Source organism: Dendropsophus ebraccatus, chromosome 15, assembly GCF_027789765.1.
Source record: "Dendropsophus ebraccatus isolate aDenEbr1 chromosome 15, aDenEbr1.pat, whole genome shotgun sequence".
Lineage (NCBI taxonomy): Eukaryota > Metazoa > Chordata > Amphibia > Anura > Hylidae > Dendropsophus > Dendropsophus ebraccatus.
In genome coordinates this window covers 23,079,887-23,106,144 of record NC_091468.1, presented here as the reverse complement: position 1 = coordinate 23,106,144, position 26,258 = coordinate 23,079,887, and the positions used below count along the sequence as shown (strand labels likewise).

At 44.1% G+C, this 26,258-nt stretch overlaps 1 protein-coding gene and 1 pseudogene across 1 annotated transcript; one reads left to right on the top strand and one right to left on the bottom strand.

Moving 5' to 3' along the window:
- On the top strand, positions 1–26,258 carry PARP1 (poly(ADP-ribose) polymerase 1). The gene is made up of 23 exons (XM_069955631.1): positions 1–273; positions 4,740–4,902; positions 5,565–5,680; positions 6,839–7,056; positions 12,508–12,604; positions 13,491–13,607; positions 13,717–13,893; positions 16,202–16,337; positions 16,453–16,593; positions 17,845–18,069; positions 18,773–18,841; positions 19,030–19,162; positions 19,285–19,480; positions 19,773–19,901; positions 20,342–20,425; positions 20,537–20,659; positions 20,746–20,874; positions 21,329–21,427; positions 21,712–21,864; positions 23,199–23,326; positions 23,595–23,656; positions 23,836–23,950; positions 25,706–26,258. Exons 1-23 carry the CDS (start codon positions 154–156, stop codon positions 25,788–25,790), a joined length of 3,015 nt encoding a protein of 1,004 aa, XP_069811732.1. The 5' UTR covers positions 1–153; the 3' UTR covers positions 25,791–26,258.
- LOC138774491 (adenosine receptor A1 pseudogene) lies at positions 8,288–9,238 on the bottom strand (annotated as a pseudogene).

Genomic DNA, 26,258 nt, shown 5'->3' with positions numbered 1-26,258 from the left:
ATCCGGAGCCAACTGTGTGAGGCGCTGAGAGCGCTCGGCACTCGGCTTGTCGGTCCTAGTTTGTTGTGTGGCGGGCTCCAGACTCCACGCCGCTGCTGCTGCTGGTGTGAGTGCGCGTCCTGCCCGGCTCCTCTACACTCCCCTCCTGCAGCCATGGCCGAGGCCTCTGAGAAACTCTACCGGGCCGAGTATGCCAAGAGCGGCCGGGCCTCCTGTAAGAAGTGCGGGGATAACATCGCCAAGGGCTCGCTGCGGCTCGCCATCATGGTGCAGGTAGAGTCATGCGGCATCATCGCGTGTCTGGGAGGGTGGGTGGGCTTCAAGGAGGACACAGCTGGGTAGTAGAGGGGTGCCAGGGCCATGCTTCCTGTGTAAGGAGCCCATCTGCCCCTTTAAGACATTGCATAAGTATCCCCCCTTTAAGTCCCATATCCTTTGATACTGGGGGGGGTAAAACTTTTGCAGCCAGTGACTGCAGCTAACCCATCTCTGTGCACTTAAAGGGGCTTTCCAGGTGCAAAACATTGACCATTTAGGTGTGTGTACTAATGCACTGGGGTCTTCTCAGTAATACGTCCCAACCCGTGACACTCCAGCTGTTGCCGAGCTACAACTCCCAGCGGCTGTCGGGGTATGCTGGGAGTTGTTGTTCTGCAGTAGCTTGAGATTCATCAGTTGGGAAGCCTTGCTGTACTGGGATTATGTCACAGGAATAGCTACATACCTATACCACATCCTCGCTCTTAAAGGGAAAGTATTCTAATAGCTACATACCTATACCACATCCTCGCTCTTAAAGGGAAAGTATTCTTTATCTGTGCATAGACTTGTGCAATGGTCCAGTAGAGCAGGGTAGGGAACCTTGGTTCTCCAGCTGTTGCAAAACTACAACTTCCATCATGCCTGGACAGCCAAAGCTGCCCAGACATGTTCGGAGTTGTAGTTCTGCAACAGCTGGAGGGCCCTAGAGGTATATGACCATAGTAGTGTATGTGATGTGGTTCCCAGGTGTAATACCCAACCTGCTGCTCATGTATGGACAGGGCGTCTACACTAATGCACTGCCATGGAAAGAGAATTCCCCCCCACTCTGTGTGGTTCTCCACGTGCTTCACATTGGATATATACCCGTATATTACTTGTCTCGGTCTTGTTCCCCCTCTACAATCTCTTCATTTCATTAGTGGACAGTGTCACCTGGGAGGGGGCTCTCAGCTGTTGGGTCATCTCCTCAGCAGGGAGGTGGGGCGCAGCCACCTAGGTGACACTGTGCACCAATGAAGTGAAGTGAGAGTAAAGGGGAGGGGGGGGGAACAGTATCACTTTAAAGTGGATTTCAAGGGATGAGCGTTCTCAGGTCATTCCTCTAAGACTACTGTATGCAGATGGGTGTGTTGACTAAAGTATTGACATCTATAAATGAGATCAAAGAATGCCGTCTTCAACCCATGTTATATAGCAGGGATGGGGAATCTTCATCCCTTCAGCTTTTGCAAAACAATAATTCCCATCATGCTTGGACCAAAGCTTTAGCTATCCAGGCATGATGGGAATTGTACTTGTTCCCCATCCTTGCTGCAGCTCGTCCATAGGTTCAGCGCATGGAGATTGATGCGTCGGTTTCTAAACATCAGGGTATGCAGTTGTTAAACCCAACTTTTACAGAACTCCGGGCGCGGACATTTTGTGCCCCCCGGCCACATCTATTACTGGGTGAGGACCTGGGACATGGAAGGTCAGGCCTGCTCAGCCAGTCAGTCAGCTGCAAAGATGGGACAGCACTACATCTGGCTGACTGGAACGTTGCGTCCCAAGTCCCCCTCTCTAGACTAGAAGGTGGCAGAGGACTGGACAGGAGGACAGCAGACACCAGCACTGGAGCCAGGGGAGGTAAGTGCATGTTGTTTTTTTTCACCCTCCCTGTCAGTTTTGATTTTAAAAAAAGTCTGTGCCCGGAATTCTCCTTCAAAGGAAATTTCCTGGAATAATAGTATGCAGCTCCTTCTCATAACGTGCAGACACAGCCATGTGCAGCTCCTCCTCATAGTACTAATGTACCGACACAGCCGTGTGCAGCTCCTCCTTATAGTACTACTGTACCGACACAGGCGTGTAAACTAGTGCAGTAGAATCTTAATAGAATTATGGAATACAGTTTTTAACCCAACTTTTATGGACTTACAAATAGTGCCCAGGGTACTTAGCTGATTTATAGGATCGGTGTATGTACATGCCACAAAGGACGTGTATCGGGAACACACTATTATTAAAGGGCCACAAACCCTATGTTATATAATAGTGCAGGAGGAATGCTATACAAATGTAAGGGCTGGATGTGGCTATAGGAGGGATAACTGGGGGGGGGGCAGGGTGGTTTCACGCATTTCACTAACACTACAATCACAGCTTGTTTCCAGAGATGACTGATAAAGAGAGAACAATAGAGGACATTTGGTTGTATAGTGAATAATTTCATGTGTGCACAGTGTCCTACATAACCTCCTGCAGCTACATGTAAGTGTATGGGGGGGAGTAATAGGAGATCTCGCCCTGGGGGATCTCCTGATCAGTGGACACCACAGCAGTTCATCAGTCACTATTGGTATGTGGATTAGCAGCGCCCCCTGCTGTTCTCTATAGAACTTGACTCCTCTGTCCTCATCTGCTCTTTATAGTGATAAACACAGATGCTAATTCCCTTTTGGTTTTCTAGATTGATTAGTCTTATGCTAAGTTTACACGGAGCGATAATTGGTCCGATTAACGATTTCGAAGTAACTATTTTTTTTTTTTTATAACGATCAGCGTTTAGATGGAACAATATATCGTACAGAAAATTCGTTTTGCGATTGCTTAAGACTATCCCGCACATAGGTAAAATCCGTGAACGACTGTTTAGACAGAACGATCGGCAATTTTTTTGCGAAAGACAATTTAAGAACATGTTAAAAGATCAAAATGAACGATTTATCGATCGTTCGCCGCGTTTGCACATACGAAACTTCGCCCTATAATCGTTCCGTGTAAACGTAGCATTATCGTGCGTATACACAGAAAGATTTATCTGACAGATTTTGAAAGCCAAAGCCAGGAATGGAATTGAAAAGAGGAGAAATCCCAGTCTTTCCTTTGTGACCTGTTCCCTGTTTATAGTCGGATCCTGGCTTTGGCTTCAAAGATCTGTCAGATAAATCTCTCTGTGTAAACTCATCCTAATCAGTAACAATCATTGATACATTGTACATCGGAAAAATCAATAATTTTTTGTTAAAGTTGAGTTAAGAATACTGGCACAAGGTTATTAAAGGAGTATTCCTAACTTATCCCCTACACCCACTGATTATGACAAGAGGAAAACTGTCCCCTCTGATGAATGGAACCCGCCACCAGTATCTCTCCCACCAGTCAGACCCCGCACCAATCAGAAAGACTATCCTCTTATCAGAGACCAGGGCAGTGCTCTGCTGTCTGCTCAGTGGGATTGGTTGGTTATGTAATGCATATGGGGGTGCTCCGTTCCCTGATAGTAGATGAAGGGAGTGATTGGGCTTGTTGGATTTTACCATTCTCGATCCTTTTGTTCAGAGGTGTCTGTCACCAGTTTATTCCCTTCTCCTGACATGTATGTTCATCCAAACTGAGCATGTGTGTATGGGGAGTGTGGAGGAATAGCTGCTGACTTCTATAGGCACTGTAATGTATGACTACATCATCAATCTGCATGGAGCCGTGGAGACGCATTGGTCTGAGTGGGAGCTGTGTACACAGAACATGTTAAATGCAGTGATGTAATACATACAATCATATAGACGTCAATAACCTAAAAATTATTATTGTTTTTTTTACCATAGAGGATTGTCGAGACAAGTTACTTGGTTGATGGTTTTGAGTCACTAAAGCTTGATGGTTGTACCATGAAAAGTTCAGAAACTTTTTGATAAATGTTGCCTTCCAATCTCTGCTTGCCGGCAGTGAATAGAAAACTCTAACAAACTGTATACATAATACTTCCCACAGCTGAGGGTTTGTTATAATTGTATCTACTTTAGGGAAACACTGGGCTCCTGACCGATACATTGTATCAGATAATCAGAATCTGTTTAGCTGGCTGGATACAATGTAACAAACCTTCAGCTGTGAGAAGTATTAGATATATACAAGTTCCCGTTCACTAACACAAACCCCCCCCCCCCCCCCCCCCCCCCCCGAGCTCTTTATATAAGCCATGCAGAGTCACTTCTTGTCTGCGCTGGCTGTGTGGGCATTCACTAAATCGCTTTGCGGTAAATGTTTATCCACTTTATTGCCAAGTATTCATCTACGCAAAAGTCCTGGATGCCTTATTAGGGAAGCGGGTGAAATTTCCTTCCATGAACTGAAAGCATTTATCCCTACTTTCCTGGGCTTCTGAATGGCAGATCCCTCCTAGTTAGGCAGCAGAATAACCGCAGGGGTCAGATTAGTGCTAGATTAGACCAGATTTCCATACAGGTATCTTAGAAAGCCTCTGTAGTAATAACCCTATGGTGATCACCCAACTTTACTAAAGTCAGATACAGTTATGTTGTCATTGTGTATTGTATTCTATGGCCAACTTGTATTTTCAAGATCTGGGGATTACGAATGGCAGCAGGGGGCTTGAATAGGAGGGGTATTATCACCGTCTCCCCAGATCAGAATCCATTTTAGTATTTCCAGCCTACAGAACTAATTTGAGTGTATTTCTTCCTCCCCTCCAGTCTCCCATGTTCGATGGGAAGGTCCCGCACTGGCACCACTATTCCTGCTTTTGGAAGCGGGCACGAGTCTTATCCAGTGGGGAAGTCGATGGCTTCACGGAGCTGCGTTGGGATGACCAGGAGAAGATCAAGAAGGCAATTGAAACAGGGGGAGCAGCAGGTGGTGAGTTGGAAAGATGTTTTATGTATATAAAGCAGGGACTGGAAACTTGCATCACTTCAGCTGTAGCAAAACTATGATTCCCATCATGCCTGGACAACAAAGTCTTGGCTTTCCGGGCACTGTGGGAAGTGTAGTTTTGCAACCACTGGAGGGCTGAAGGTTCCCTCTCTATCATATAAAGCTTAAAGGGGTACTCCGGGCTGGGGTTATTTTTAGGGTATGGCTGGGGAAGGGATGGAAATAGAGGCCGCCGCCCACTTACCTCCCTGGTTCCAGCGCCGGGTCCCGGATCGCACCGCCCCGTTCTTCAGTCCCGCTGCTGCTTCCTGGTCTGAGCTGCGGCTTGAGACGTGACGTCTCAAGGCAGCTCAGCCGTTCAGCAGCTGAGACGAGACCACTGAATGGCTGAGCTGCCTTGAGACATCACGTCTCGATGCGCAGCTCAGACCAGGAAGCGGCAGCGGGACTGAAGAACAGGGCGGCGCGATCCAGGACCCAGCGGCCTCTATTTCCACCCCTTTCCCGGCCATACCCTCAAAACAACCCCAGCCTGGAGTACCCCTTTAAGAACTTTAACAACCTGTCTTGCATAGCAGTGTACTATGGGGGCAGATAAGCTGTACATGTATTGAGCTTAGCTGACTTTGTTCCTTCCCCCACAGAACCTGGAGGCGAAGCTAAAGGTGGTAAAGCAGATATGACGTTGAATGATTTTGCTGCAGAGTATGCAAAGTCCAACAGGAGCACCTGCAAAGGCTGCGAGGAGAAGATAGAGAAGGTAACAAGTGTTAACAAATCTAAACTGTTGATAGCCCTCTATTGGGCAGGAGGTGCCGAGGATGATGGGTTCACACTACATTTTTGCAATCCGTTGTTTTTTTTGGGGGGGGGGGGGGTCCTATCCCTTTTTGCAAAAATTTATGTATTTGTTTGCATCCCTTTAGATTTATTTTTCCATTGACTTCCATTATAAAAAAAAAAAGGATCAAAACGCATCAGTTTTTTTTACCGTACACAAAAATGTGGTCAGTTATGTTTTTGTGTATGTTTAAAAAAAAAAACAGAGGTGTTTTGATCCTTTCTTATATATAATAGAGTTCAATGAAAAAAAAACAGATGCACACAAATGCATCCTGTTTTTCCATCCCTTTTTTTTTTTTTTTTTTTTTCTTTTTTTTTTTATTTGCAAAAACGTATGAAAAGAAAACTGATTGCAAAAATGTAGTGTGAACCCAGCCTTAGCTTCGTCCTTGGCACCGTCCTCATGCGCTCAGTCATTTTTCTCCATGGTCCAGTAAGACTAAGACTGTTAGGAATACTGAGACACCTTTAGGAGCACTTCCCTGCCCCTATAGCGCAGATCCGCCCCTTCTAACGATTATCAATGGCGTGGGCTGGCCGGGAGCTGCCTGTATCTGTGCTATGGGGGCAGGTGGTACTTCTAATGGTCTTACCGGACCCTGGAGTAAACAACTAAGTGCATGGGAGCAGTAGGGATGCATCAGTAGGTTAGTTCCCCTTTAATCCTTGCATGAGAGACGCAAAAGCTTTTGCTGTCCAGGCATGATGGGAATTGTGGCTTTGCAACAGGTGTCGTGTAAGGGAAGGGTAAATGAAAGTTTTCCTCCACTGATACACTGTACCAAACATAAGGAAGATTTGTACTGTAAATGTATTTGGTTCACAGAAGATTTTCTAGATTGTTCATACAACAACTATGAGAAATAATTAGACTGTATGGGGTTCAGTGTCATAGATATAAACAGGAAGGTCTCCATTCACCAACAGTAATCGGAGAGCTGAAAAATATTCAGGTATGGGTGTCTGTGGATTCAGGAAGACAACGGTTGTAGGAGGGTGTCAGTGAGGTTCAGACTGGAAATGTCTATTATTTAAGGGGGCATTCACCATTTAAAGGGGTATGTTGTTTTTGCAGGGTCAGGTCAGGTTATCTAAAAAGAGCCTGGATGTGGAGCGACCTCAGCTGGGCATGATCGACCGCTGGTACCACCCAGACTGTTTTGTGAGCCGCAGGGAAGAACTTGGCTTCCTCGCCATCTACAGTGCCAGCCAGATGAAGGGCTTCAGCCTCCTCAGTGCAGAAGACAAGGAGACTCTGAAAGCCAAGCTCCCTGCGGTGAAGAATGAGGCTGGGTATGTGTCCCCTACATCCACGTCCTGTATACACCCCTGTGTCTCTGTTGTGGGTTGCAGATCATTGGTGTTTATTGTAAGTCTGTAGTGAAGAGTTTAGAGCCATATTTGAGAATCGGGTTTCTAGGGACACTGCGTAACAACCAGAAACTCTTGAGGGATATTCCCGTCACCAGTGTGTCTCAGATTGAGTGCAGCTCTGGAGTATAATACAGGATGTAACTCCGGATCAGTACAGGATAAGTAATGTATGTACACAGTGACCCCACCAGCAGAATAGTGAGTGCAGCTCTGGAGTATAATACAGGATGTAACTCAGGATCAGTACAGGATAAGTAATGCAATGTATGTACACAGTGACCCCACCAGCAGAATAGTGAGTGCAGCTCTGGAGTATAATACAGGATGTAACTCAGGATCAGTACAGGATAAGTAATGTAATGTATATACACAGTGACCCCACCAGCAGAATAGTGAGCGCAGCTCTGGAGTATAATACAGGATGGAACTCAGGATCAGTACAGGATAAGTAATGTAATGTATGTACACAGTGACCCCACCAGCAGAATAGTGAGTGCAGCTCTGGAGTAAAATACAGGATGGAACTCAAGATAAGTAGTAATGTCATGTATTTACAGAGTTGCTCTACTTGTAATACAACTTGTGTACAAAAGCCATTGTACACAAATAACTACTGGTATGTTACTTACCCTTGTGGATGGGTTAATAGGACAGTTGAATGCAATAATTTCTTTTTATATTCTTTTATTTATTGTTTTTTGCTCTTAGCTGTTTGAGAGTGAGATAGCTATCGGCCATACACTCCCATCAGGCATCTTATTAGATATCTTGTATGACCAGCTTAGGGATGTAAACTATATACTGTATACACAAGTTTTCTTCTGAAAACAATGCAATCACAATGGCTTTTTTGCAGTCATGGAGCATATTGTGTCCAGAGTCGTAGTGAGGTAGATTATACAAAGTGCTTTATGGAATCTTATATTAAAGGAGTTATCCACATTCAGAAAAACTGGTGCTGTCTCTGGAAGAAAGCAGCCATATCATGTCCTCAGTTTGGGTGCTGAATTGCAGCTCAGTTCCATCGAAGTGAATAGAGATGAATTGTAATACCCCACACAACCTGAGGACGGGGTGGTGCTGTTTTTACAGGAAGTATCTGTGCTTTTTCTAGTACTGGATAACCCCTTTAATAAAGCTTTCGGGTTTCTTAGTGCAGGTGACTAATGGAGGTCTGATCCTTGTGCTGAGCAGGGGTGACTGCCATGTTTCTACAGAGGAAGACTCTCTTGAAGGTTCGTCTGAAGGACTTCAGCTTGTAGACATACATGATAGGGTTGAGGGCAGAGTTGGCATGGGTGAGGATAATACCAATGTTGAGGAGGATGGGGTGGATGTAGCACTTGGGGCAGAGTAGGCTGACACCATTCATGACATGTAGAGGGGCCCAGCATAACATGAAGAAGAATATTATGGTAAAGAGGTTTGTGGCCGTCTTGAACTCCTTCATACCAGCTCCGTGTTTGCCCACCACCATGCCACGCAGCTGCCTTCTTACCGCATAGTAGATCTGGCTATAGATCACAAGCATAATGATTAGAGGCAAGTAAAAGTAAACTAAGGAGAACATATAGACCAGGTAAGTCATATCAATGACATGGACAAAGATGCAGTAGCCGTCTGGGGGCGCTGGCTTATGCCAGCCCATGAGGGGCATCAGCCCACTAAGAAACGCCACAATCCAGGCTATGACGATGACTATGAAGGTGTTGGTAGGTGTCATGATGCTCTTGTATCTTAGAGGGTTGAGGATAGCGATGTAGCGGTCTACGGCAATGGCCAAGAGGCTGAAGGTGGAGCTCATGGTCAACATGATCAGGGTAGAAAGCATCAGCAGGCAGAGCTCCAGGTTGTATCGGGGGAGTCCTATAGAGGTCAGAATGGCCCACGGAATTGCAAACGCCCCCACGCACATATCTGCTACTGACAGCGACACCAGAAAGTAGTTAGTCACCGTCCACAGCTTCCGATCTAGCATGACGCCAACACACACCAGGATGTTTCCTAAAGCCGCTGTGACCGCGATCGTGATCTCCCCGGCGGTATAAGGGACGTCCAGGCTAAATGTGAGGTCAGTCATTGCAGTGATGGTAGCATTCATTGTGCCGTTATGCTAAAAACAGAAAGGAATGGCGTGAGATGATGGGCATAGGTTCTGTTCAAACCAGTAAAATATGTGGCAGCAACGCCAGATCCATTTATGAATAGGTATCAGTGAGTGGCGATGCGTCATATTGATTCTAGTGTAAAAAATTAATGAAACTCTAGTTAGGGGGGAGGGTACTTATGCTTTACCTGGTCTCTTTTGTCTAATGCTCTGCTGCAGCTCCTGTTCACCTCCACCCCACACTCTGATCTTCTTGCTACTGACATGGAAAGGAGTGAGGATGGGTTCACACTATGTTAAAGCGACTATGTACCCACAATCTGACACCCCCCCCCCCCAAACCAAACCACTTGTACCTTCGGATAGCTGCTTTTAATCCAAGATCTGTCCTGGGGTCCGTTCGGCAGGTGATGCAGTTATTGTCCTAGAAAACAACTTTTAAACTTGCAGCCCTGTGCCCAACGGCCGGGGCTTAGAATATCTGTGCCCCAACTTTGCACCACCCCTCCCTCCCTCCTCCCCACCCTCTTTATCATTAGGAATGCAGCTTGAACATTTTCTCCTGTCTGAACATTGAACAGGTGCCCTAACAATCCAGCCCATGTTCAGTATTCACAGCTGAGGAATAGGAGACAATCTGCCTGGAGCATTCCTAATGATGAGGAGGGACAGAGAGGGTGTACCAGCCTAATGCATACACAATCTAAGCCCCGGCCGTTGGGCACTGGCTGCCAGTTTAAAAGTTGTTTTTTATGACAATAACTGCATCACCTGCCGAACGGACCCCAGGACAGATCTTGAATTAAAAGCAGCTATCTGAAGGTACAAGTGGTTTGGGGTCAGATTGTGGGTACAGAGTCACTTTAATGCAGTCAGTGCATCCCGGTTGTCTGGTCCTGTCAAAAACAGGGATGGCAGTGTACATTTCGATGCCCTGCAACAGCCCTTATTCACTTCAATGGCCTCCATGTAGTGTGCTAGTAGCTGGTCAAGTGTGTGGTGTCCTGTACTGTACTAAAGGGTCCAGTATATTACACACAGGAGTGGCATATGGCCCACAGCAGACTACATGCAGGCCATAGAAGTGAATGAGGTCTATTGCAGTGCATCACAATGTCTATCATCCCTTTTTTTTTTCCCCCATTAACACAGTGTGTACCCAGCCTCCCTTGCGCTATGTGTACCCAGTACTGTATCTGTCGCATCCTCTATGTCTAAAAAAAAAAAGAGGATTCTACTCCAGCACAGAAGGGGATTATCCTGTACTGATCCAGAACTTACATCCTGTTTTGGTTTTGTTTTTTTTATATAAAACATTACAACAATGATAGACTATAACATAACAATGACAATATAATTAAAATATAACTGTATAATATTTACAAGTCCCAGAGTCAATACAGATACAGATTACATTACTTATCCTGTCCTGATCCTGTATTATACTCCAGAGCTGCACTCACTATTCTGCTGGTGGGGTCAATATGTACATACATTACATTACTTATCCTGTACTGATCCTGAGTTATATCCTGTATTTCTTTTATTAACATTTTAAACATAACAATAAATAAATACAGAAATAACGCATCATATCTGACCAGAACAAAACAATAAATAGAAAAATTACCAAAACAAAATGAAACCATAATATAAACCACTGGTCCATCCCCACACTCATTCTTCCACACAGACAACCATATACCTATATACACTATATACACACACACACAATATAACCAATTTTAGTTAAACGTATTAATAAACTATATACACTACTATATACAATACACCACTATATACTATACACCTATATAAATAAATAACTAAATGTAAACTCCCTGGCCCAGTTGCATTGTGCACAACCTAATACTACAGAAACTCATTATTCTGCTGGTGGTGTCACTGTGTACATACATTACATTAATTATCCTGTACTGATCCTGAGTTATATCCTGTATTATACTCCAGAGCTGCACTCACTATTCTGCTGGTGGGGTCACTGTGTACATACATTACATTAATTATCCTGTACTGATCCTGAGTTGCATCCTGTATTATAACCCAGAGCTGCACTCGCTATTCTGCTGGTGGGGTCACTGTGTACATACATTACTTATCCTGTACTGATCCTGAGTTACATCCTGTATTATACTCCAGAGCTGCACTCACTATTCTGCTGGTGGGGTCACTGTGTATATACGTTACTTATCCTGCACTGAACCTTGAGTTATATCCTGTATTATACTCCAGAGCTGAACTTAATATTCTGCTGCTGAAGTCACTGTGTGCATATAATAAATCTCTGACATCTCAGACACATAGTAATAAAGGTTATCAGATTTCTATACCCTCCACTCTGAAATATTTAAAGTTCCCATAGTACTGGCACAGGACTTACAGGGTTGTTCCACATGCAGTGGATTTTCAGTGATGGGGCGTCCCAGAGTGACAATACTCCTCGCTCTCCGTGGTCTCCACTCCTCTATATATCTGTGCGATCCCTCCTGGTGACAGATGTTGCTCTTCATCATTAGTGAAGGTGTTGGGCGCTGATTTGATTAATTAGCTCATTAATGAGTCGCTGAGGCTCAGATATCCTGTCACGTCTCCTCTGGAGGACACCAGAGCGGGCCCCCTCTCTGGTCACATGATCAGGATAGAGGCCTCATTACAGAGTGTGGTGTCGCACTTTACTAACCCTGCGTGTCACAGGTTTCCTTATTAGTGCTCGGTGATTGTTGTTTTTACTAATAGATTCATTATATTTAGCATGTCTAGAGACAACATCACCACCCCCCTTCTTTGTTTTATGTTTCTAGATTTGAATTATTTTTCAAGAACTCAACAAAATTTTCAGTATTCTTTATGAAAGTATCGAAAACGTAACTATTTACTCTCTGTAAAAATAGGTAGGAATTAAAGTGACACTGTCACTTTAAAAAAGTTTTGAGACGTCCAAAGTATTTTTTGGTCGTGGCATGTGTCCCTACTACAATGAGCAGGGAGCAGAACTTAGCTCAGTGCTTTTCTCTATCTATGGGGGTCCAAGCACCCAGACCCCAACCGATCAAAACGTTTGACTTGTCTCTAAAAATGTTTGTTTAAATCCCATGAAAGTAAGCTGGAGTTACAGAAAGAGCAGTAGTGGTGTTATGGTGTTTTCAGAACTCGGGTCTGTAGGTCATAATTGATGGTTGAAGAATCATATCCCTACATTCAGCTACTGTAACTCTCTCTCTTTCATTCATTCATTCATTCAGGAAGAGAAAGGCAGATGAGCTGGACGGATCTGCTGTTTCCAAAAAGAAATTGAAGAAGGAAAAAGAAAAGGAATCAAAGCTTCAGAAACTGCTCAAGGTATCTAGTGTCTGAAATCAGCCCTCGACACACAACTTACTAATATAGAGTTCTCACTAATGGCTTCAGCGTTTCTCTCCGTGACTTACTACTGACGGGAAGTCTTATAGTCCTTTCATTCCCATTGTGATATTGTCTCCCTCTTTGCCAAGGCATCATCCTCTGCCGTCACAGGAGGCTTGGATGGATTTAGTCTCTAAGCTGTAGCCCCACCCCTGAGTAATGTCACCACCTTTGTCTACTACCTGGATAACCAAATTAAATGAGTAGCCCGGCAGAATATAAAATCCCGCAGGGGGGAAATTCATTACAAGTACTAACTTACCTCTCCCCGTGCCCGCGGTGAGTTTCATGACCAGCTGCTGGACCTCTTACGGGCTCCGGTGTCTCCGGACCAGACACATCACAACCCAGGTGATGGACTGGCCACTCAGCCAGTCCGTGACTGGGGTGGGACACCGCTCTAGTCACTGTTTGTCTGAGCAGCCAGTCCATCAGCCAGGGCAGGCCTTTTTCCCCGAGTTGGGGGGGGGGCATGAGGGGTGGGCACGGGGAGAGGTAAGTTAGTACTTGTAATTCATTTACCCGTTGCATGATTTTTCAATCCACTGGACTTCTCCTTTAAAGACGTTTAGATCAAATCATGGCTGCAGGGATAAATTAGTATCCGTGTCAGCACCTCACATCTGCAGCAATGTTACAGTTTTCATTGTTTCAAATGAGGAAAACTGCAACCAGTGCGGTTCCTGCAGAGTCAGGATCCGAAACTATATAGGAAGGGCAAAATTGCATCATCTTGGGGGTTTTGCCACCTTTACCATATGTCTAGTAATGATCTGTGGTCAAAAGTTTCTTAATTTAATTTCCCCCATTTCGCCACCCTCAGGAGCAGACAGAACTTATCTGGAGTATAAAGGATGAGCTGAAAAAGGTGTGCAGCACCAACGACCTGAAGGAGCTGCTTATAGCCAATAAGCAACAAGTACCGTCTGGGGAGACAAATGTAAGTGGTGATATTTGTGGATAGAATATATCCTGACATCATGGTATCTTTTGGGTACTGTGGTATTTGTAGCACATGTTAACTCATTTTCACCTCTATGGTGTTGTAGATCCTGGACCGTGTGTCGGACGGCATGGCGTTTGGTGCATTGCTCCCTTGCGAGGAATGTAAGGGACAGTTTGTGTTCAAGACCGATGCTTACTATTGTACAGGAGACATCAGCGCCTGGACTAAATGTGTTGCTAAAACACAGACCCCTGATAGAAAGGACTGGGTTATACCTAAGGTAAAGAACATCAGATTTCTTGTATCTATCCATTTATATAATGCTGAAGTCAGCAGCACAGAACATCCCCCTATGTTCAAGAGTATACCTACGATTATTCGGCCCCCTATGTGCAAAAATATAACTACTATAATACTGCCCCTGTACAAGAATATAACTCCTGTAATACTGCCTCCTATACACAAGAATATAACTACAATACTGCTCCTATATACAGGAATATAACTACTATAATTTTGCTCCTATATACAAGAATATAACTACTATAATACTGCTCCTATATACAAGAATATACCTACTATAATACTGCTCCTATATACAAGAAAATAACTACTATAATACTGATCCTATATACAAGAATATAACTACTATAATACTGCTCCTATATACAAGACTATAACTACTATAATACTGCTCCTATGTACAAGACTATAACTACTATAATACTGCTCCTATGTACAAGAATATAACTACTATAATACTGCTCCTATATACAAGAATATAACTACTATAATACTGCTCCTATGTACAACAATATAACTACTATAATCCAAACGAAGATAAAAGAGCTTGCACTCACCAAAAAATCGCTGCAAATCAATCCATTTATTCAGTCTTGACAGACGTGTGGGGAGGGGGAGTGAAAGCAGGGGCGTCCTGATGGCTAGCCATCAGGACGCCCCTGCTTTCACTCCCCCTCCCCACACGTCTGTCAAGACTGAATAAATGGATTGATTTGCAGCGATTTTTTTTTTGGTGAGTGCAAGCTCTTTTCTCTTCGTTTGGATTTCATTTACCCTGTTATAAGCTTTTTGCACCTCCATGCTGCTCTCCATTGCCTAGATTCCTCACGTATATGATCCTAGCTCGTGGGTATACAGCAGATACTATACAGACTTGTAGAGCAGGTCTGAGTTAGCACCCAAGTTGGTAACTACTATAATACTGCTGCTATGTACAAGAATATATCTACTACTATAATAGTGCTCCTATATACAAGAATATAACTACTATAATACACGGAAACTGGAGAGAAAGGAACGGCTGCACATCCCATCTATGGCTGATACTAATGCCGCTAGGCCTATATTAAAAATCAACACCAGAGTGTCTGTATATGAATTGATCAAGCCATATTGCCCCGTGTACCACCGCGCAGGTCCTCTGGTCCACACGGGTCCCTACGCTAACTCCACACCGTGTCGGCCAGCGACCGCCAACCCCGCAAAGCGTGCACATGCAGGGAAAGGAGGCCATGGAACGGCCCTGCAACCCCAATGTCACAGGACCAGACCCAAAAAGCCCCACCAAAACCCAGCCAGCACCACCGGCGGGGAAGGCTGCCCCCAAACGACACAAGTATGGATATGGTATTACACTTACCATTGCTGCTCTCACAGAATGGGGAAGACATAAGGTCCAGACATGTGAGCACAGGCATATCCTGCTAATTTTGGTCATGTGGGTCTTATAAAGGAGTGCTAGCTGTTCAGAGAGGGAGAACTCGAATCCCTCCTGTTTTTTCCCATTCTGTCTGTAGCAGCTATGGTGAGTGCAATACGTCATCCAGACTTGTGCTGTTTGGGGGCGACCTTCTCCGCCGGCGGTGCTGGCCGGGTTCTGGTGTGGTGTTTTTGGGTCTGGTCCTGTGGCATGGGGGTCGCAGGGCCTTCCCATGGCCCCGTTCCTTGACTGTGCGTGCCTGCGGGGTTGGTGGCCACTGACTGGCACGGTGTGGACTTAGTGTAGGGACCCATGTGTATCAGATACCGGCACGAGGTACATGGGGCAGTATGGCTTGATCAATTCATACACAAAATTCTGACGTGTTTTTTATTTAGCCTAGGGGCACTAGTATCAGCCATAGGTGTGCAGCACTCTTTTTCTTCCCTGAACCATAACTACTATAATACTGCTGCTATATACAGGAATATAACTACTATAATATTGCTCCTTTATACAAGAATATAACTACTATAATACTGCTCCTATGTATAAGAATATAACTGCTATAATACTGCTCCTATATACAAGAATATAACCACTATAATACTGCTCCTATATACAGGAATATAACTACTATAATACTGCTTCTATATACAAGAATATAACCACTATAATACTGCCTCCTATATACAAGAATATAACTACTATAATACTGCTCCTATATACAAGAATATAACTACTATAATACTGCCCCCTATATACAAGAATATAACTACTATAATACTGCTTCTATATACAAGAATATAACTACTATAATACTGCTCCTATGTACAAGAATATATACTCTACTTTTCATATTTAGGAGTTTTATGAGGTTCCATATCTGAAAAAGTTCAAGTTTAAGAAACAGGATCGTGCCTTTCCTCCTGCGGCCCCAGTTCCTGTTGCTGCTCCAGTTGCCACCGCTCGTGCTGTGAAAGAAGAGCCGCTGCCTGAAGGTGATCTGACGCTTCCATTCGATAACTGTTTTGCTCTTGTGTAGTGGGAGGTGAATATTATCAGGCTCCACCTGATATCAGATGGTAAATGATTTCTTTTACTTTTCGCTATCAGGCAAACCATTGACCAAAATGGTGGTTCTTACACTTGGTAAATTGTCCAAGAACAAAGAAGAAGTAAAGGCTCTGATTGAAGAGTTGGGCGGAAAGACGACCGGATCTGTAAATAAAGCCACGGTTTGCATAAGTACCACAAGTGAGTACCATAAACACTACTGATATACAATGTAAAAGCGGGAAAATTTGTGGCCTCTCAGTCCCCAACAGCATCAACATCAGCTGTTTTAAAACTACAACTCCCATCATGCCTGGACAGCCAAAGCTTTAGCTTTGGCTGTCCAGGCATGATGGGAGTTGTAGTTTTGCAACAGCTTGAGAGCCAAGGTTCCCTACCCCTGTTAGGGTGGGTTCATACTGAGGAATTCTAGCGGATAATGTCTGGAATTCGCTGTCCGTCGGCGTGCACGGCCGTGCGCCTTTCCGCCGGCTCCATAAACACCGTTTTATGGGCCGGCGTATTCTGTTATCCGCCGAAAGCAGTGACATGTCACCTCAGTATGAAGCCACTCTTATAGAGGAAGTGTGTAATACCCCTCCCCCGACGGTAGACTCGTAGCTAGGACAGAGAAGAGACTCTGCACCTATCCGCATTCTGTTCCCCTTTTTCGGTTCTGTCTCTTGTGTCCTTCCCCCTTCGGCCCTGCTCCCCGTTGTCTCCCCTCATCCTCCTTTCAGCAGTCTATTACTTTATACATGGGCTACAGCAGTTATTATTGGCTATCTGTAGGTCCCATCACGTATCTTCCCTCTTATTGTAAATACTGATTCTGATGCCAAAAATATCATGAAAAACTATGAATTCTAAATTATGTAAGCCATGTGTAATATTTTATGGTGCATGAATTGCTTCTAAGAATTAGCTTGAACTAAAGAATTTCTTACGTTAAGGGTACAAACCCACTTGACGTATTTGCTGCATGAATCAGTCTTAAAAATAAGCAGGCAAAACGCAGGTTGGCTTTATACAATTGTTCTGCGTTAAAATACGCAATTGTATATTTTTGAAGCATGAAGCTACATGCGTTTTTCGCACAGGTTGTTAACAACTGATGCTTTGCTAACAACAAGCTTCACGCTTCAAAAATACGCAATTGCGTGTTTTAACGCAGAACAATTGTATAAAGCCAACCTGCGTTTTGCCTGCTTATTTTTAAGACTGATTCACGCAGCAAATACGTCAAGTGGGTTTGTACCCTAAGGCTGCGTTCACGCAAAACTGATGAAAAATAGATGCATTTGTGTGCATCCGTTTTGATCCATTTTTCCATTGAATTCCATTATGAAAAAAGGATCAAAACCTATTAGTTTTTTCCCGTTTTTCATCCATTTTATGAAAAAAACATAGTGTAAACCCAGCCTAACCTGTCTCTTTACTAACCATCCGCAGAGGAGGTGGAGAAGATGAATAAGAAGATGGAGGAGGTAAAAGCGGCCAACGTGCGGGTGGTGAGCGAGGATTTTCTCACTGAGCTGCAGTCTGGAAAGAGTGTCCAGGAGTTACTGACCCAGCACGGGATATCTACCTGGGGAGCCGAGGTCAAGAATGAAGTGGAAGCCCAGCCGAAACCTAAGTCCAGCACAGGAAAAAGCGGAAAAGTGAAGGAAGAGCAGGGTGAGGAGAAGGAGTATGTGAAAGACTTAGATAGCGAGTCTGTGATTTGTCCTCTAATGGGAAGCTCTGTGACCAGTGCTAGTGTCTGTACACATTTGTATCCCCTCCCTGCACTCATCTCTATGATATGAGAAAGAACTGTGGTCATAGAGTTGCACAGTTCTTGCTATCCCCTCCCTGTACTCCTCTCCATAGTAAGAACTGCATGACCATACAGGTACAGGTACACAGTCCTCACTATAACCTCCCCGCATGCATCTCTAGGTTCATAGAGAGAACTAAGTGGTCATACAGCAGGGATGGGCAATCTTTGGCCCTCCGGCTGTTGCAGAACTACAACTACCATCATGCATGGACAGCCAAAGCTTTGCTTTGGTTGTCCAAGCATGATGGGAATTGTAGTTGTGCAACAGCTGGACGGCTGCAGGTTCCCCATCCCTGTCATACAGCTGCATGTTGGGAGCTTTGCAGTCCCATATACCCATAAATGTCATGATATGTTAGTCACTACAGTTAAGCTGGCTGATATAGTGACTGTGTCCTTCTGTGATTCTGTGTTACTGGATAAGTTCCTCCAACCCAAGCCTAAACTTAAATATAGAGATCATTGTTTTGTTATCCCAAGCAGCAGATTTTCCAGTCCTAATCTTACATTAACCGAGCATTGATTTCCATATGACAATGAATCCTTTTCCAATCTTAGGAGGCAGCAAATCTGAGAAGAAAATGAAACTGACTGTTAAAGGAGGAGCAGCTGTGGACCCGGATTCTGGTAAGCTTCTATATAGCTTCATGGATCACACACAGCAGATTGGTTGCAGGATCTGATGCACTTGTCCTATTCATCTACATTTATCAGTTCTGCACCAGCTCTGCTGCATGTGATGATACATGGCTGGGCTGTGGTGCCTTAAGTCAGGACATCTGCTTCTTGTAAAATCTAGTTCATTTTTCTTTTAGGACTGGAAAATTCATGTCATGTGCTGGAGAAGAGCGGCAAGATCTTCAGCGCTACCCTAGGGCTTGTAGATATAACCCGAGGGACAAACTCTTACTACAAGCTGCAGCTAATAGAGCACGACAGGGATTCCAGGTGTGTGATGCTCTTCCAGCACACTGGTGCTCTGGGGATGGTTCTCCATCACTCCTGTGAGTTACATCGCTCAGTGTACCTGCACAGGCTTGTATTGAGTCTTTATCTGGTGCATTCTGCAGGTATTGGGTGTTTCGTTCCTGGGGTCGCGTAGGAACAGTTATTGGCAGTAATAAGCTGGAAGAGATGTCCTCTAAAGAAGAAGCCATTGACCATTTCTTGAATCTGTACCAAGAAAAGACGGGCAATGCATGGCACTCCACAAACTTCACCAAGTACCCCAACAAGTTCTACCCTCTGGAGATAGACTATGGACAGGTGTGTAATACAGGGTGATGTTAATCCTTCCTTTACCTCCAATACTATATGTGTCCTGTTCCATCTGTATGAAGAGTAGGAGGTCACCCACTTGGCCCCTGTCCTCAGTGGTTCATACATAGGTGCACATGCCTCATGCCTTCAGTTACCTTGATCTTAACACATTGCGTAGTGACAGTTTTAAGTGCCATTTGTGCAAAGCTATGGCCACAGATTTAGGATTGTATGTGCATGATTTCATATATGCTTTGTACCTGCATACAGACTAGCAAAGTTTCCTTATGTTTTGTAGGAAGAAGATGTCGTGAAGAAGCTCTCGGAAGGAGCTGGTGCAAAATCCAAGCTTGCTAAACCAGTACAGGAGCTGATCAAGATGATATTTGATGTGGAGAGCATGAAGAAAGCCATGGTGGAGTTTGAGGTATTTTGCCTTTGCTGCACAGATTTTAATTGGTTATCCTGGATTAGAAAAAGCACAGCTACTTTCTTGCAAAAACAGCGCCACTCGTCCTCAGGTTGTTTGTGTGGTATTACAACTTCAACTGAGTTGCAAAACCACACTCAAATTGGAGACAGGAGAAGTGCTGTTTCTGGAAGAAAGTAGCCATGTTTTCCCAAGTCAGGAAACAATGTAAAGCAGGAAAGGGGAACCTGGTGCTCTGTAGCTGTTGCAAAACTACAATTTCCTTAGTGCATGGACAGTTTTAGCTTTGGTTGTCCAGGCATGATGGGAACTGTAGGTTTTCAATAGCTGGAGGGCAGCAGGTTCTTCATCCTTGAGATAAATATGGCACTTCTCACATCAAATACTTTGCTCATAGCAGCTATTGTCACCTTGTCATTCATTCCCGTTTCTTGTAGATTGATCTCCAGAAGATGCCTTTGGGTAAACTTAGCAAGCGACAGATCCAGAGCGCGTATTCTATCCTAAATGAAGTACAGCAGGTGAGGTCTATGCACTTCATCCTCCGTTCTAATTCTTCTGTCACTTATTAGGCTAGATGTAGTCAATGCAATATGTGTCACTATATAATTGACTGCTCTGTTTTATGCCAGGCTGTATCAGATAGTGCCACTGAAGCTCGGCTACTGGATCTGTCCAATCGCTTCTACACTTTGATACCCCACGACTTTGGAATGAAGAAGCCACCTCTTCTAGATAATGCCGACTATATCCAAGTAAGTGAATAAGCCCCATAATCTGTGCTTGTTACATGACATGATAGGTCACACATTTTACACAGTGCATCTTTATGGTGTTCCAGGCCAAGGTGCAGATGCTGGACAATCTCCTGGACATTGAAGTCGCTTACAGTCTCCTACGAGGCGGCACAGACGATTCTGAGAAAGATCCCATCGATGTGAAATATGAGAAGATTAAAACTGATATTAAGGTAGTGAAAAGAATGTTCATTGGACATCACTGTATATTCTACCCGCCCTAGTGTCGGCCCTTCCGATGGTCTCAAGAGGCTAGTAACCAGAAATATTCCATAGGCTTGTAATGTCTATTTTAATGCTCACATAAATTGTCTGTATCCAGACTGGCAATCTAATTGGCCACTTGCAGTTTGGATGGTGACCCAGTGCTGGTTTTACCTTCTTGGAATCGCTAACATGTACTATATGGACATCAGGGGAGGCTCAGTATCTGTATGCAGCCGCCCTAGCTATATGTAATTGCCCTGACCGGGGTTTGAGCAGTCCTGCAGTTCCTGACACATCCATTGGTGGCAGCAGAAAAGCTGTGTTGCCCCTTACTGCTGCCACTCAAAAATAATAATAATGAGAGTTGTAGTTTTGCAACAGGTTACAAATCATTGACATCTATCTATTTCCCCTTTGCAGGTGGTTGACAAGGATTCAGAGGAAGCCAAGATAATTCATCAGTATGTCAAGAACACTCATGCTGAGACCCACAATGCCTATGACCTGGAGATTCTGGATGTGAGTGATTATACTTTTCATAGTAAATGTCAGAAGTTTAGTATACATATGTTGCAGTGGCACATAGCTACCTGCACATAGCTGTAGACTAGAATTCATAGATATCTAACCTGCATACATAGGGCTACAACCCATGGTAGTACTGCTAATCGAAATGCGGCCTGATGTTCAGAACTGGGAGTTTCTGATGTCATTTTTGACCCTTAGGACACTGGATGGTCAGTGAAGGCGAAGTTTTCTAATACTTTTTCTTTTTTTCTTGTTTTTTTTCCCCCATATAATAGATTTTCAAGATTCAGCGAGAAGGAGAGTTTCAGCGGTATAAGCCTTTCAAGCAGCTACATAACCGGCAGCTGCTATGGCACGGGTCCCGCACAACAAACTTTGCTGGAATCTTGTCCCAGGGTCTCCGAATCGCTCCTCCTGAAGCGCCTGTTGTGAGTACACACCCTGCAAATGTTAACACACTCAACTCTAAAGATGGCTATATATGTCCGATAGCTGTTTCATGAAGGTACATGTATTCTGTATAGAGTGGAGAGAAGGCCACCGTCGGACGCCTCTGTTTCCTTTAGACTTTTCTAGAGGTGGCCAATCTCCCCAACAAAACAAAAAGGGGTCCGATATGTTCAAATCTGCTATTTCAGACCATACACTAATGCCCTGGAGAGATTCTGAAGGCTTTCATATACATTAGATGGTGCACTGATAGAGCTAAAATTAAAGGGTCAATGAGATTGGTCATCTTCAGATGTAAGAGAATGAGGAGGAAGACCGGCACTTTCTCAGACCCAAAACTTGTTAGCTCTCCTAAGAATTAAATTCTATTAATCTCTGGCACCAGTTGATTTGAAAGAATTGAATACATTTTTTGCTGAACTACCTTTTTTAAAGGGTTAAAGACCATATTCTTTAATATACTGCAATAGGACATGTGGATGTGTCTGTCATCATCAGTATTAAAGGTTTGGAAAAAACATGGCCACTTTCTACCAGAAACAGCGCCACCCCTGTCCTCAGTTTGGCTGTGGGTTTTTCAGCTCCGTTCCTTTATTGTAAATGGAACTGAATTGTAATACCACACACCACCTGAGGACAGGAGTGGTGCTGTTTCTGCAAGGAAAAAAGCTGAGCTTTTTCTTTCTTTTAAACCACTTTTTATTCAAAAGTTCAAATCGAGTACAATCCAAATTTGGCCTGCCGTAAGAAAGGCAGAAAATAGTCAGAACAGTCTTGGTAAAGAGAACACCGACAATACTTTTTGTATTTTCTAACTTGGGGGAGGGATAGTGGAGCCAGATTGTTACAGGGATCGGTGGTGGAGGTAAGTCAGCGATATTGCACCAAAGACACAGAGGAGACTCAAAGGGTAATCAGTTAGCTTAGGAGAAATTTCTAAATTTAGCCTAAGGGACCAGATTTTCTTTTTTAACATGTTGGGGCACCTCTTCTCCCTGAAAGCCAACTCCTCTAGGTGGTAAAGCTGGTTAACCTTCTGGAACCAAAGCTGCTCTAGTGGCTGCATTGCCAACAGAGGCTGCAATGAGAAGTCTGGCCGCAGCTAGCAGTGGTCTAACCAGCCGCTGAATAGCAGGAGAAAGGTCAGGGGGCAAAAGCTGGAGAAGGCAAGTTTAAGGGGTGTACGGAAGAGGGAGACCAATAATTCCACTAATGCGAGAAGAGATGCTGCTCCAAAAAGTGGACAGTGGCAGTGCCACTGCTGTTTTGTAATGCTGGATAACCAATCATTTCTTGCATTTCCTTCTTGCAGACTGGTTACATGTTCGGTAAAGGTGTCTATTTTGCCGACATGGTATCTAAAAGTGCAAACTACTGTCATACAATGCCTAGTAATCCAATAGGTCTCATCCTGCTGGGAGAAGTCGCTCTTGGAAACATGTAAGTAAAATCTGATTTACTTGTTTATTTTATATGAATTGCATTATAAGGCAGGGGATAGGAAACCTACGACCCTCCAGCTGTAGCAACACTACATTTCACAATAGCTGGGGGGGGGGGGGCTGCGGGTTTCATATCTCTGCTATATAAGGTCAGGGAAGGGAAGAGTGGATTAACCCCTCTATGACCTCTATGTGCTCTTATATGCAGTATGGAACAGGATTGTTTAGGGGAGACTGGTACTAACCTCTGATATTCTCATTTCCAGGCATGAATTAAAGAGTGCTGCTCATATAACAAAACTACCAAAGGGTAAACACAGTGTAAAAGGTGAGTGCTCTGTCATACAGATCAGTAATGTATGTATAGGTTTTGCTTGTGTACGCTATGTAAGCACTTTCAGTAGTGCATTTTGGTTGCAAAATTATGCAGCAATCTCCCCTTCTGTGTTGTGCAATGGGAGAGGGACTCTGTCTGGACAGTGTGTTGATATAGTTTTCTTCTCTTAGGTTTGGGTAGAACGGCACCGGATCCTGCTGCTACTGTAAAACTGGACGACGTGGACGTTCCTTTGGGAAAAGGTGTTTCCACCAACATTGCCGATACGAGTCTCCTGTATAATGAGTATCCTTCTCAGATGTTTACTTTGCAGATGCAAATTCTGGTAATACTGAATATACATAGTCACTGGAAGGGTACAAACCCACTTGACGTATTTGCTGCGTGAATCAGTCTTAAAAATAAGCAGGCAAAACGCAGGTTGGCTTTATACAGTTGTTCTGCGTTAAAATACGCAATTGCGTATTTTTGAAGTGTGAAGCTACATGCGTTTTTCGCACAGGTTGTTAACTGATGCTTTGCTAACAACAAGCTTCACGCTTCAAAAATACGCAATTGCGTATTTTAACACAGAACAATCGTATAAAGCCAACCTGCGTTTTGCCTGCTTATTTTTAAGACTGATTCACGCAGCAAATACGTCAAGTGGGTTTGTACCCGAATAGCGACTTTATTGCGGAATTTGGGAGCGTACCAGTGAAGTGAAAGCTGTATATATTTGTATGCAGTGAGTGCCTCCTAGTGGTCAGAGTTCTGTAAGCAAGTATCTACCATCTGATGCACTACTGGGGTGAAAGCACCTCTGACACCTTGTCTGCAGCCCTAGCTTGTATGTACATGGCTCCACACTCAAAATCATTGACATCCTTGTATGAATTAAGAAATTTCCCAATTTGATGCAGGTGTAGCTTAAACTTCTTAGTAGGCTATCTATCCATTCATCATTTGCATGTCATAGTTGTCATCAGTTGGGACCCGGTGCTGAGACCCCTCCCATTTGCTAGAATAAAGCTACACTACAATTGTCTGTCCTGCCCACTTTCTAAACAATTATAGTTAGCAGTATACAAAATTATTAATGGAAGTCTGTGGGATTCCAGCAAGTCTGTATACAGAAAACACCATAAACTTTCATTATAATCATATATTATTGAAGTAAATGGAGCCTAACTGTAATACCACACCCAACCTGTGGACATAGGTGGTGCGATTTCTGAAAGAAAGTAGCTGTTTTTTTGTTTTTTAAATCCTTGATAACTTCCTTAAAACGAATGTAACATCAGGTACATAGCTTTACGTTTTTTACATGTATGGATCGTGGCTGGTATGGGGATACCAGTGCTGCGGTTCCTTTTTTTTTTTGAACCGGTTCCTGCACACGGCGCCGTTATGTTCCAGGGCACCGGCCGGGCATGAAGCACTGAAGGTGGGCAAGCCGACCCCTAGAGTGATCTTTCCTCCGTGAAGGGCTCTATTAGAATCATGCTTCATGCTGGGCCGGTGCCCAGGAACTGACGGGAAAAAAAAGAGACTGCAGCAACGGCGCCCATCCATTCATGCAAAAAATTAAATATCTGGGGGGGGGGGCCTGACCACTGGAACACTTACCGATCCCAAGAGTGGGGGACACACTCCTCCCTGCAATGAATGGTGCACTCCTGTGCGACCACCACGGCCTGTGCTTTATTCATTCTCTAGAGGGCCACCTAACACTTACAAGAATTAGGTGTCCCCATGGAGAATGAATAGAGCGATGGCCATACAGGCAAGGTGGGTGCTCCATTTATTAGGGAACGATTGGGTACCCATTCTCAGGATTGGTGGGTGTCCTGGCGGTCAGACCACCACAATCAGTCTGTTATGTCTGATCCCATGGATAGGTGATAACATGAGATGAGATGAGAATACCCCTTTGATAAATGCTGCCCAATATTATATTAATGTTATATAAGTAAGTTTTAGTCCTTTACTTTATAAAGTAACTGAGCTCACCATTACTGTCCAGAGCTTGTATTTATGCCTTAACTCTTCTCCTTTAAGATATATTGTGTATGACATTGCCCAAGTCAACCTGAAGTATCTCCTGAAGCTGAAGTTCAACTATAAAGGAGGGATGATGTGGTGATCCTGCTGCTCGCTTCAACCTTTGTAGATGCTATAAAGCTTATATCTGACCTAGTACTGACACGTTAATGGACCTCCCACATGATCACTTTTCTATACTCCTCACCAGCCAGCATGGCGGGGGGATATCAGACATGCACTGATACACCTGTATGCCTGCTTGCTTCCCGCCTTCAGGTTGTTTTATAGTTGGACCTATTTCCTGTTCAGTAGTCGATGAAGCTTCCCTGAACTGAGGGTAGATGCTGGAATGCAACTCGCAACTCCTGGTTGACTGAACCTTGTTTCTTGTATATTTGAAGGTTTAGGTGGATGTGGCCCCTGGCAGGGGCTATTAGGACGCAGTTATCTATCTTGTATGACTTGATCTTCCAGTTGTTCGTTTTTTTTTCTTTGTTTTTTTTTTTTTTTTTTTCCCTCCCATGTCTAAAAGTTCTGGGAAAACAATAAAACAAAACTTTTGGTTTGG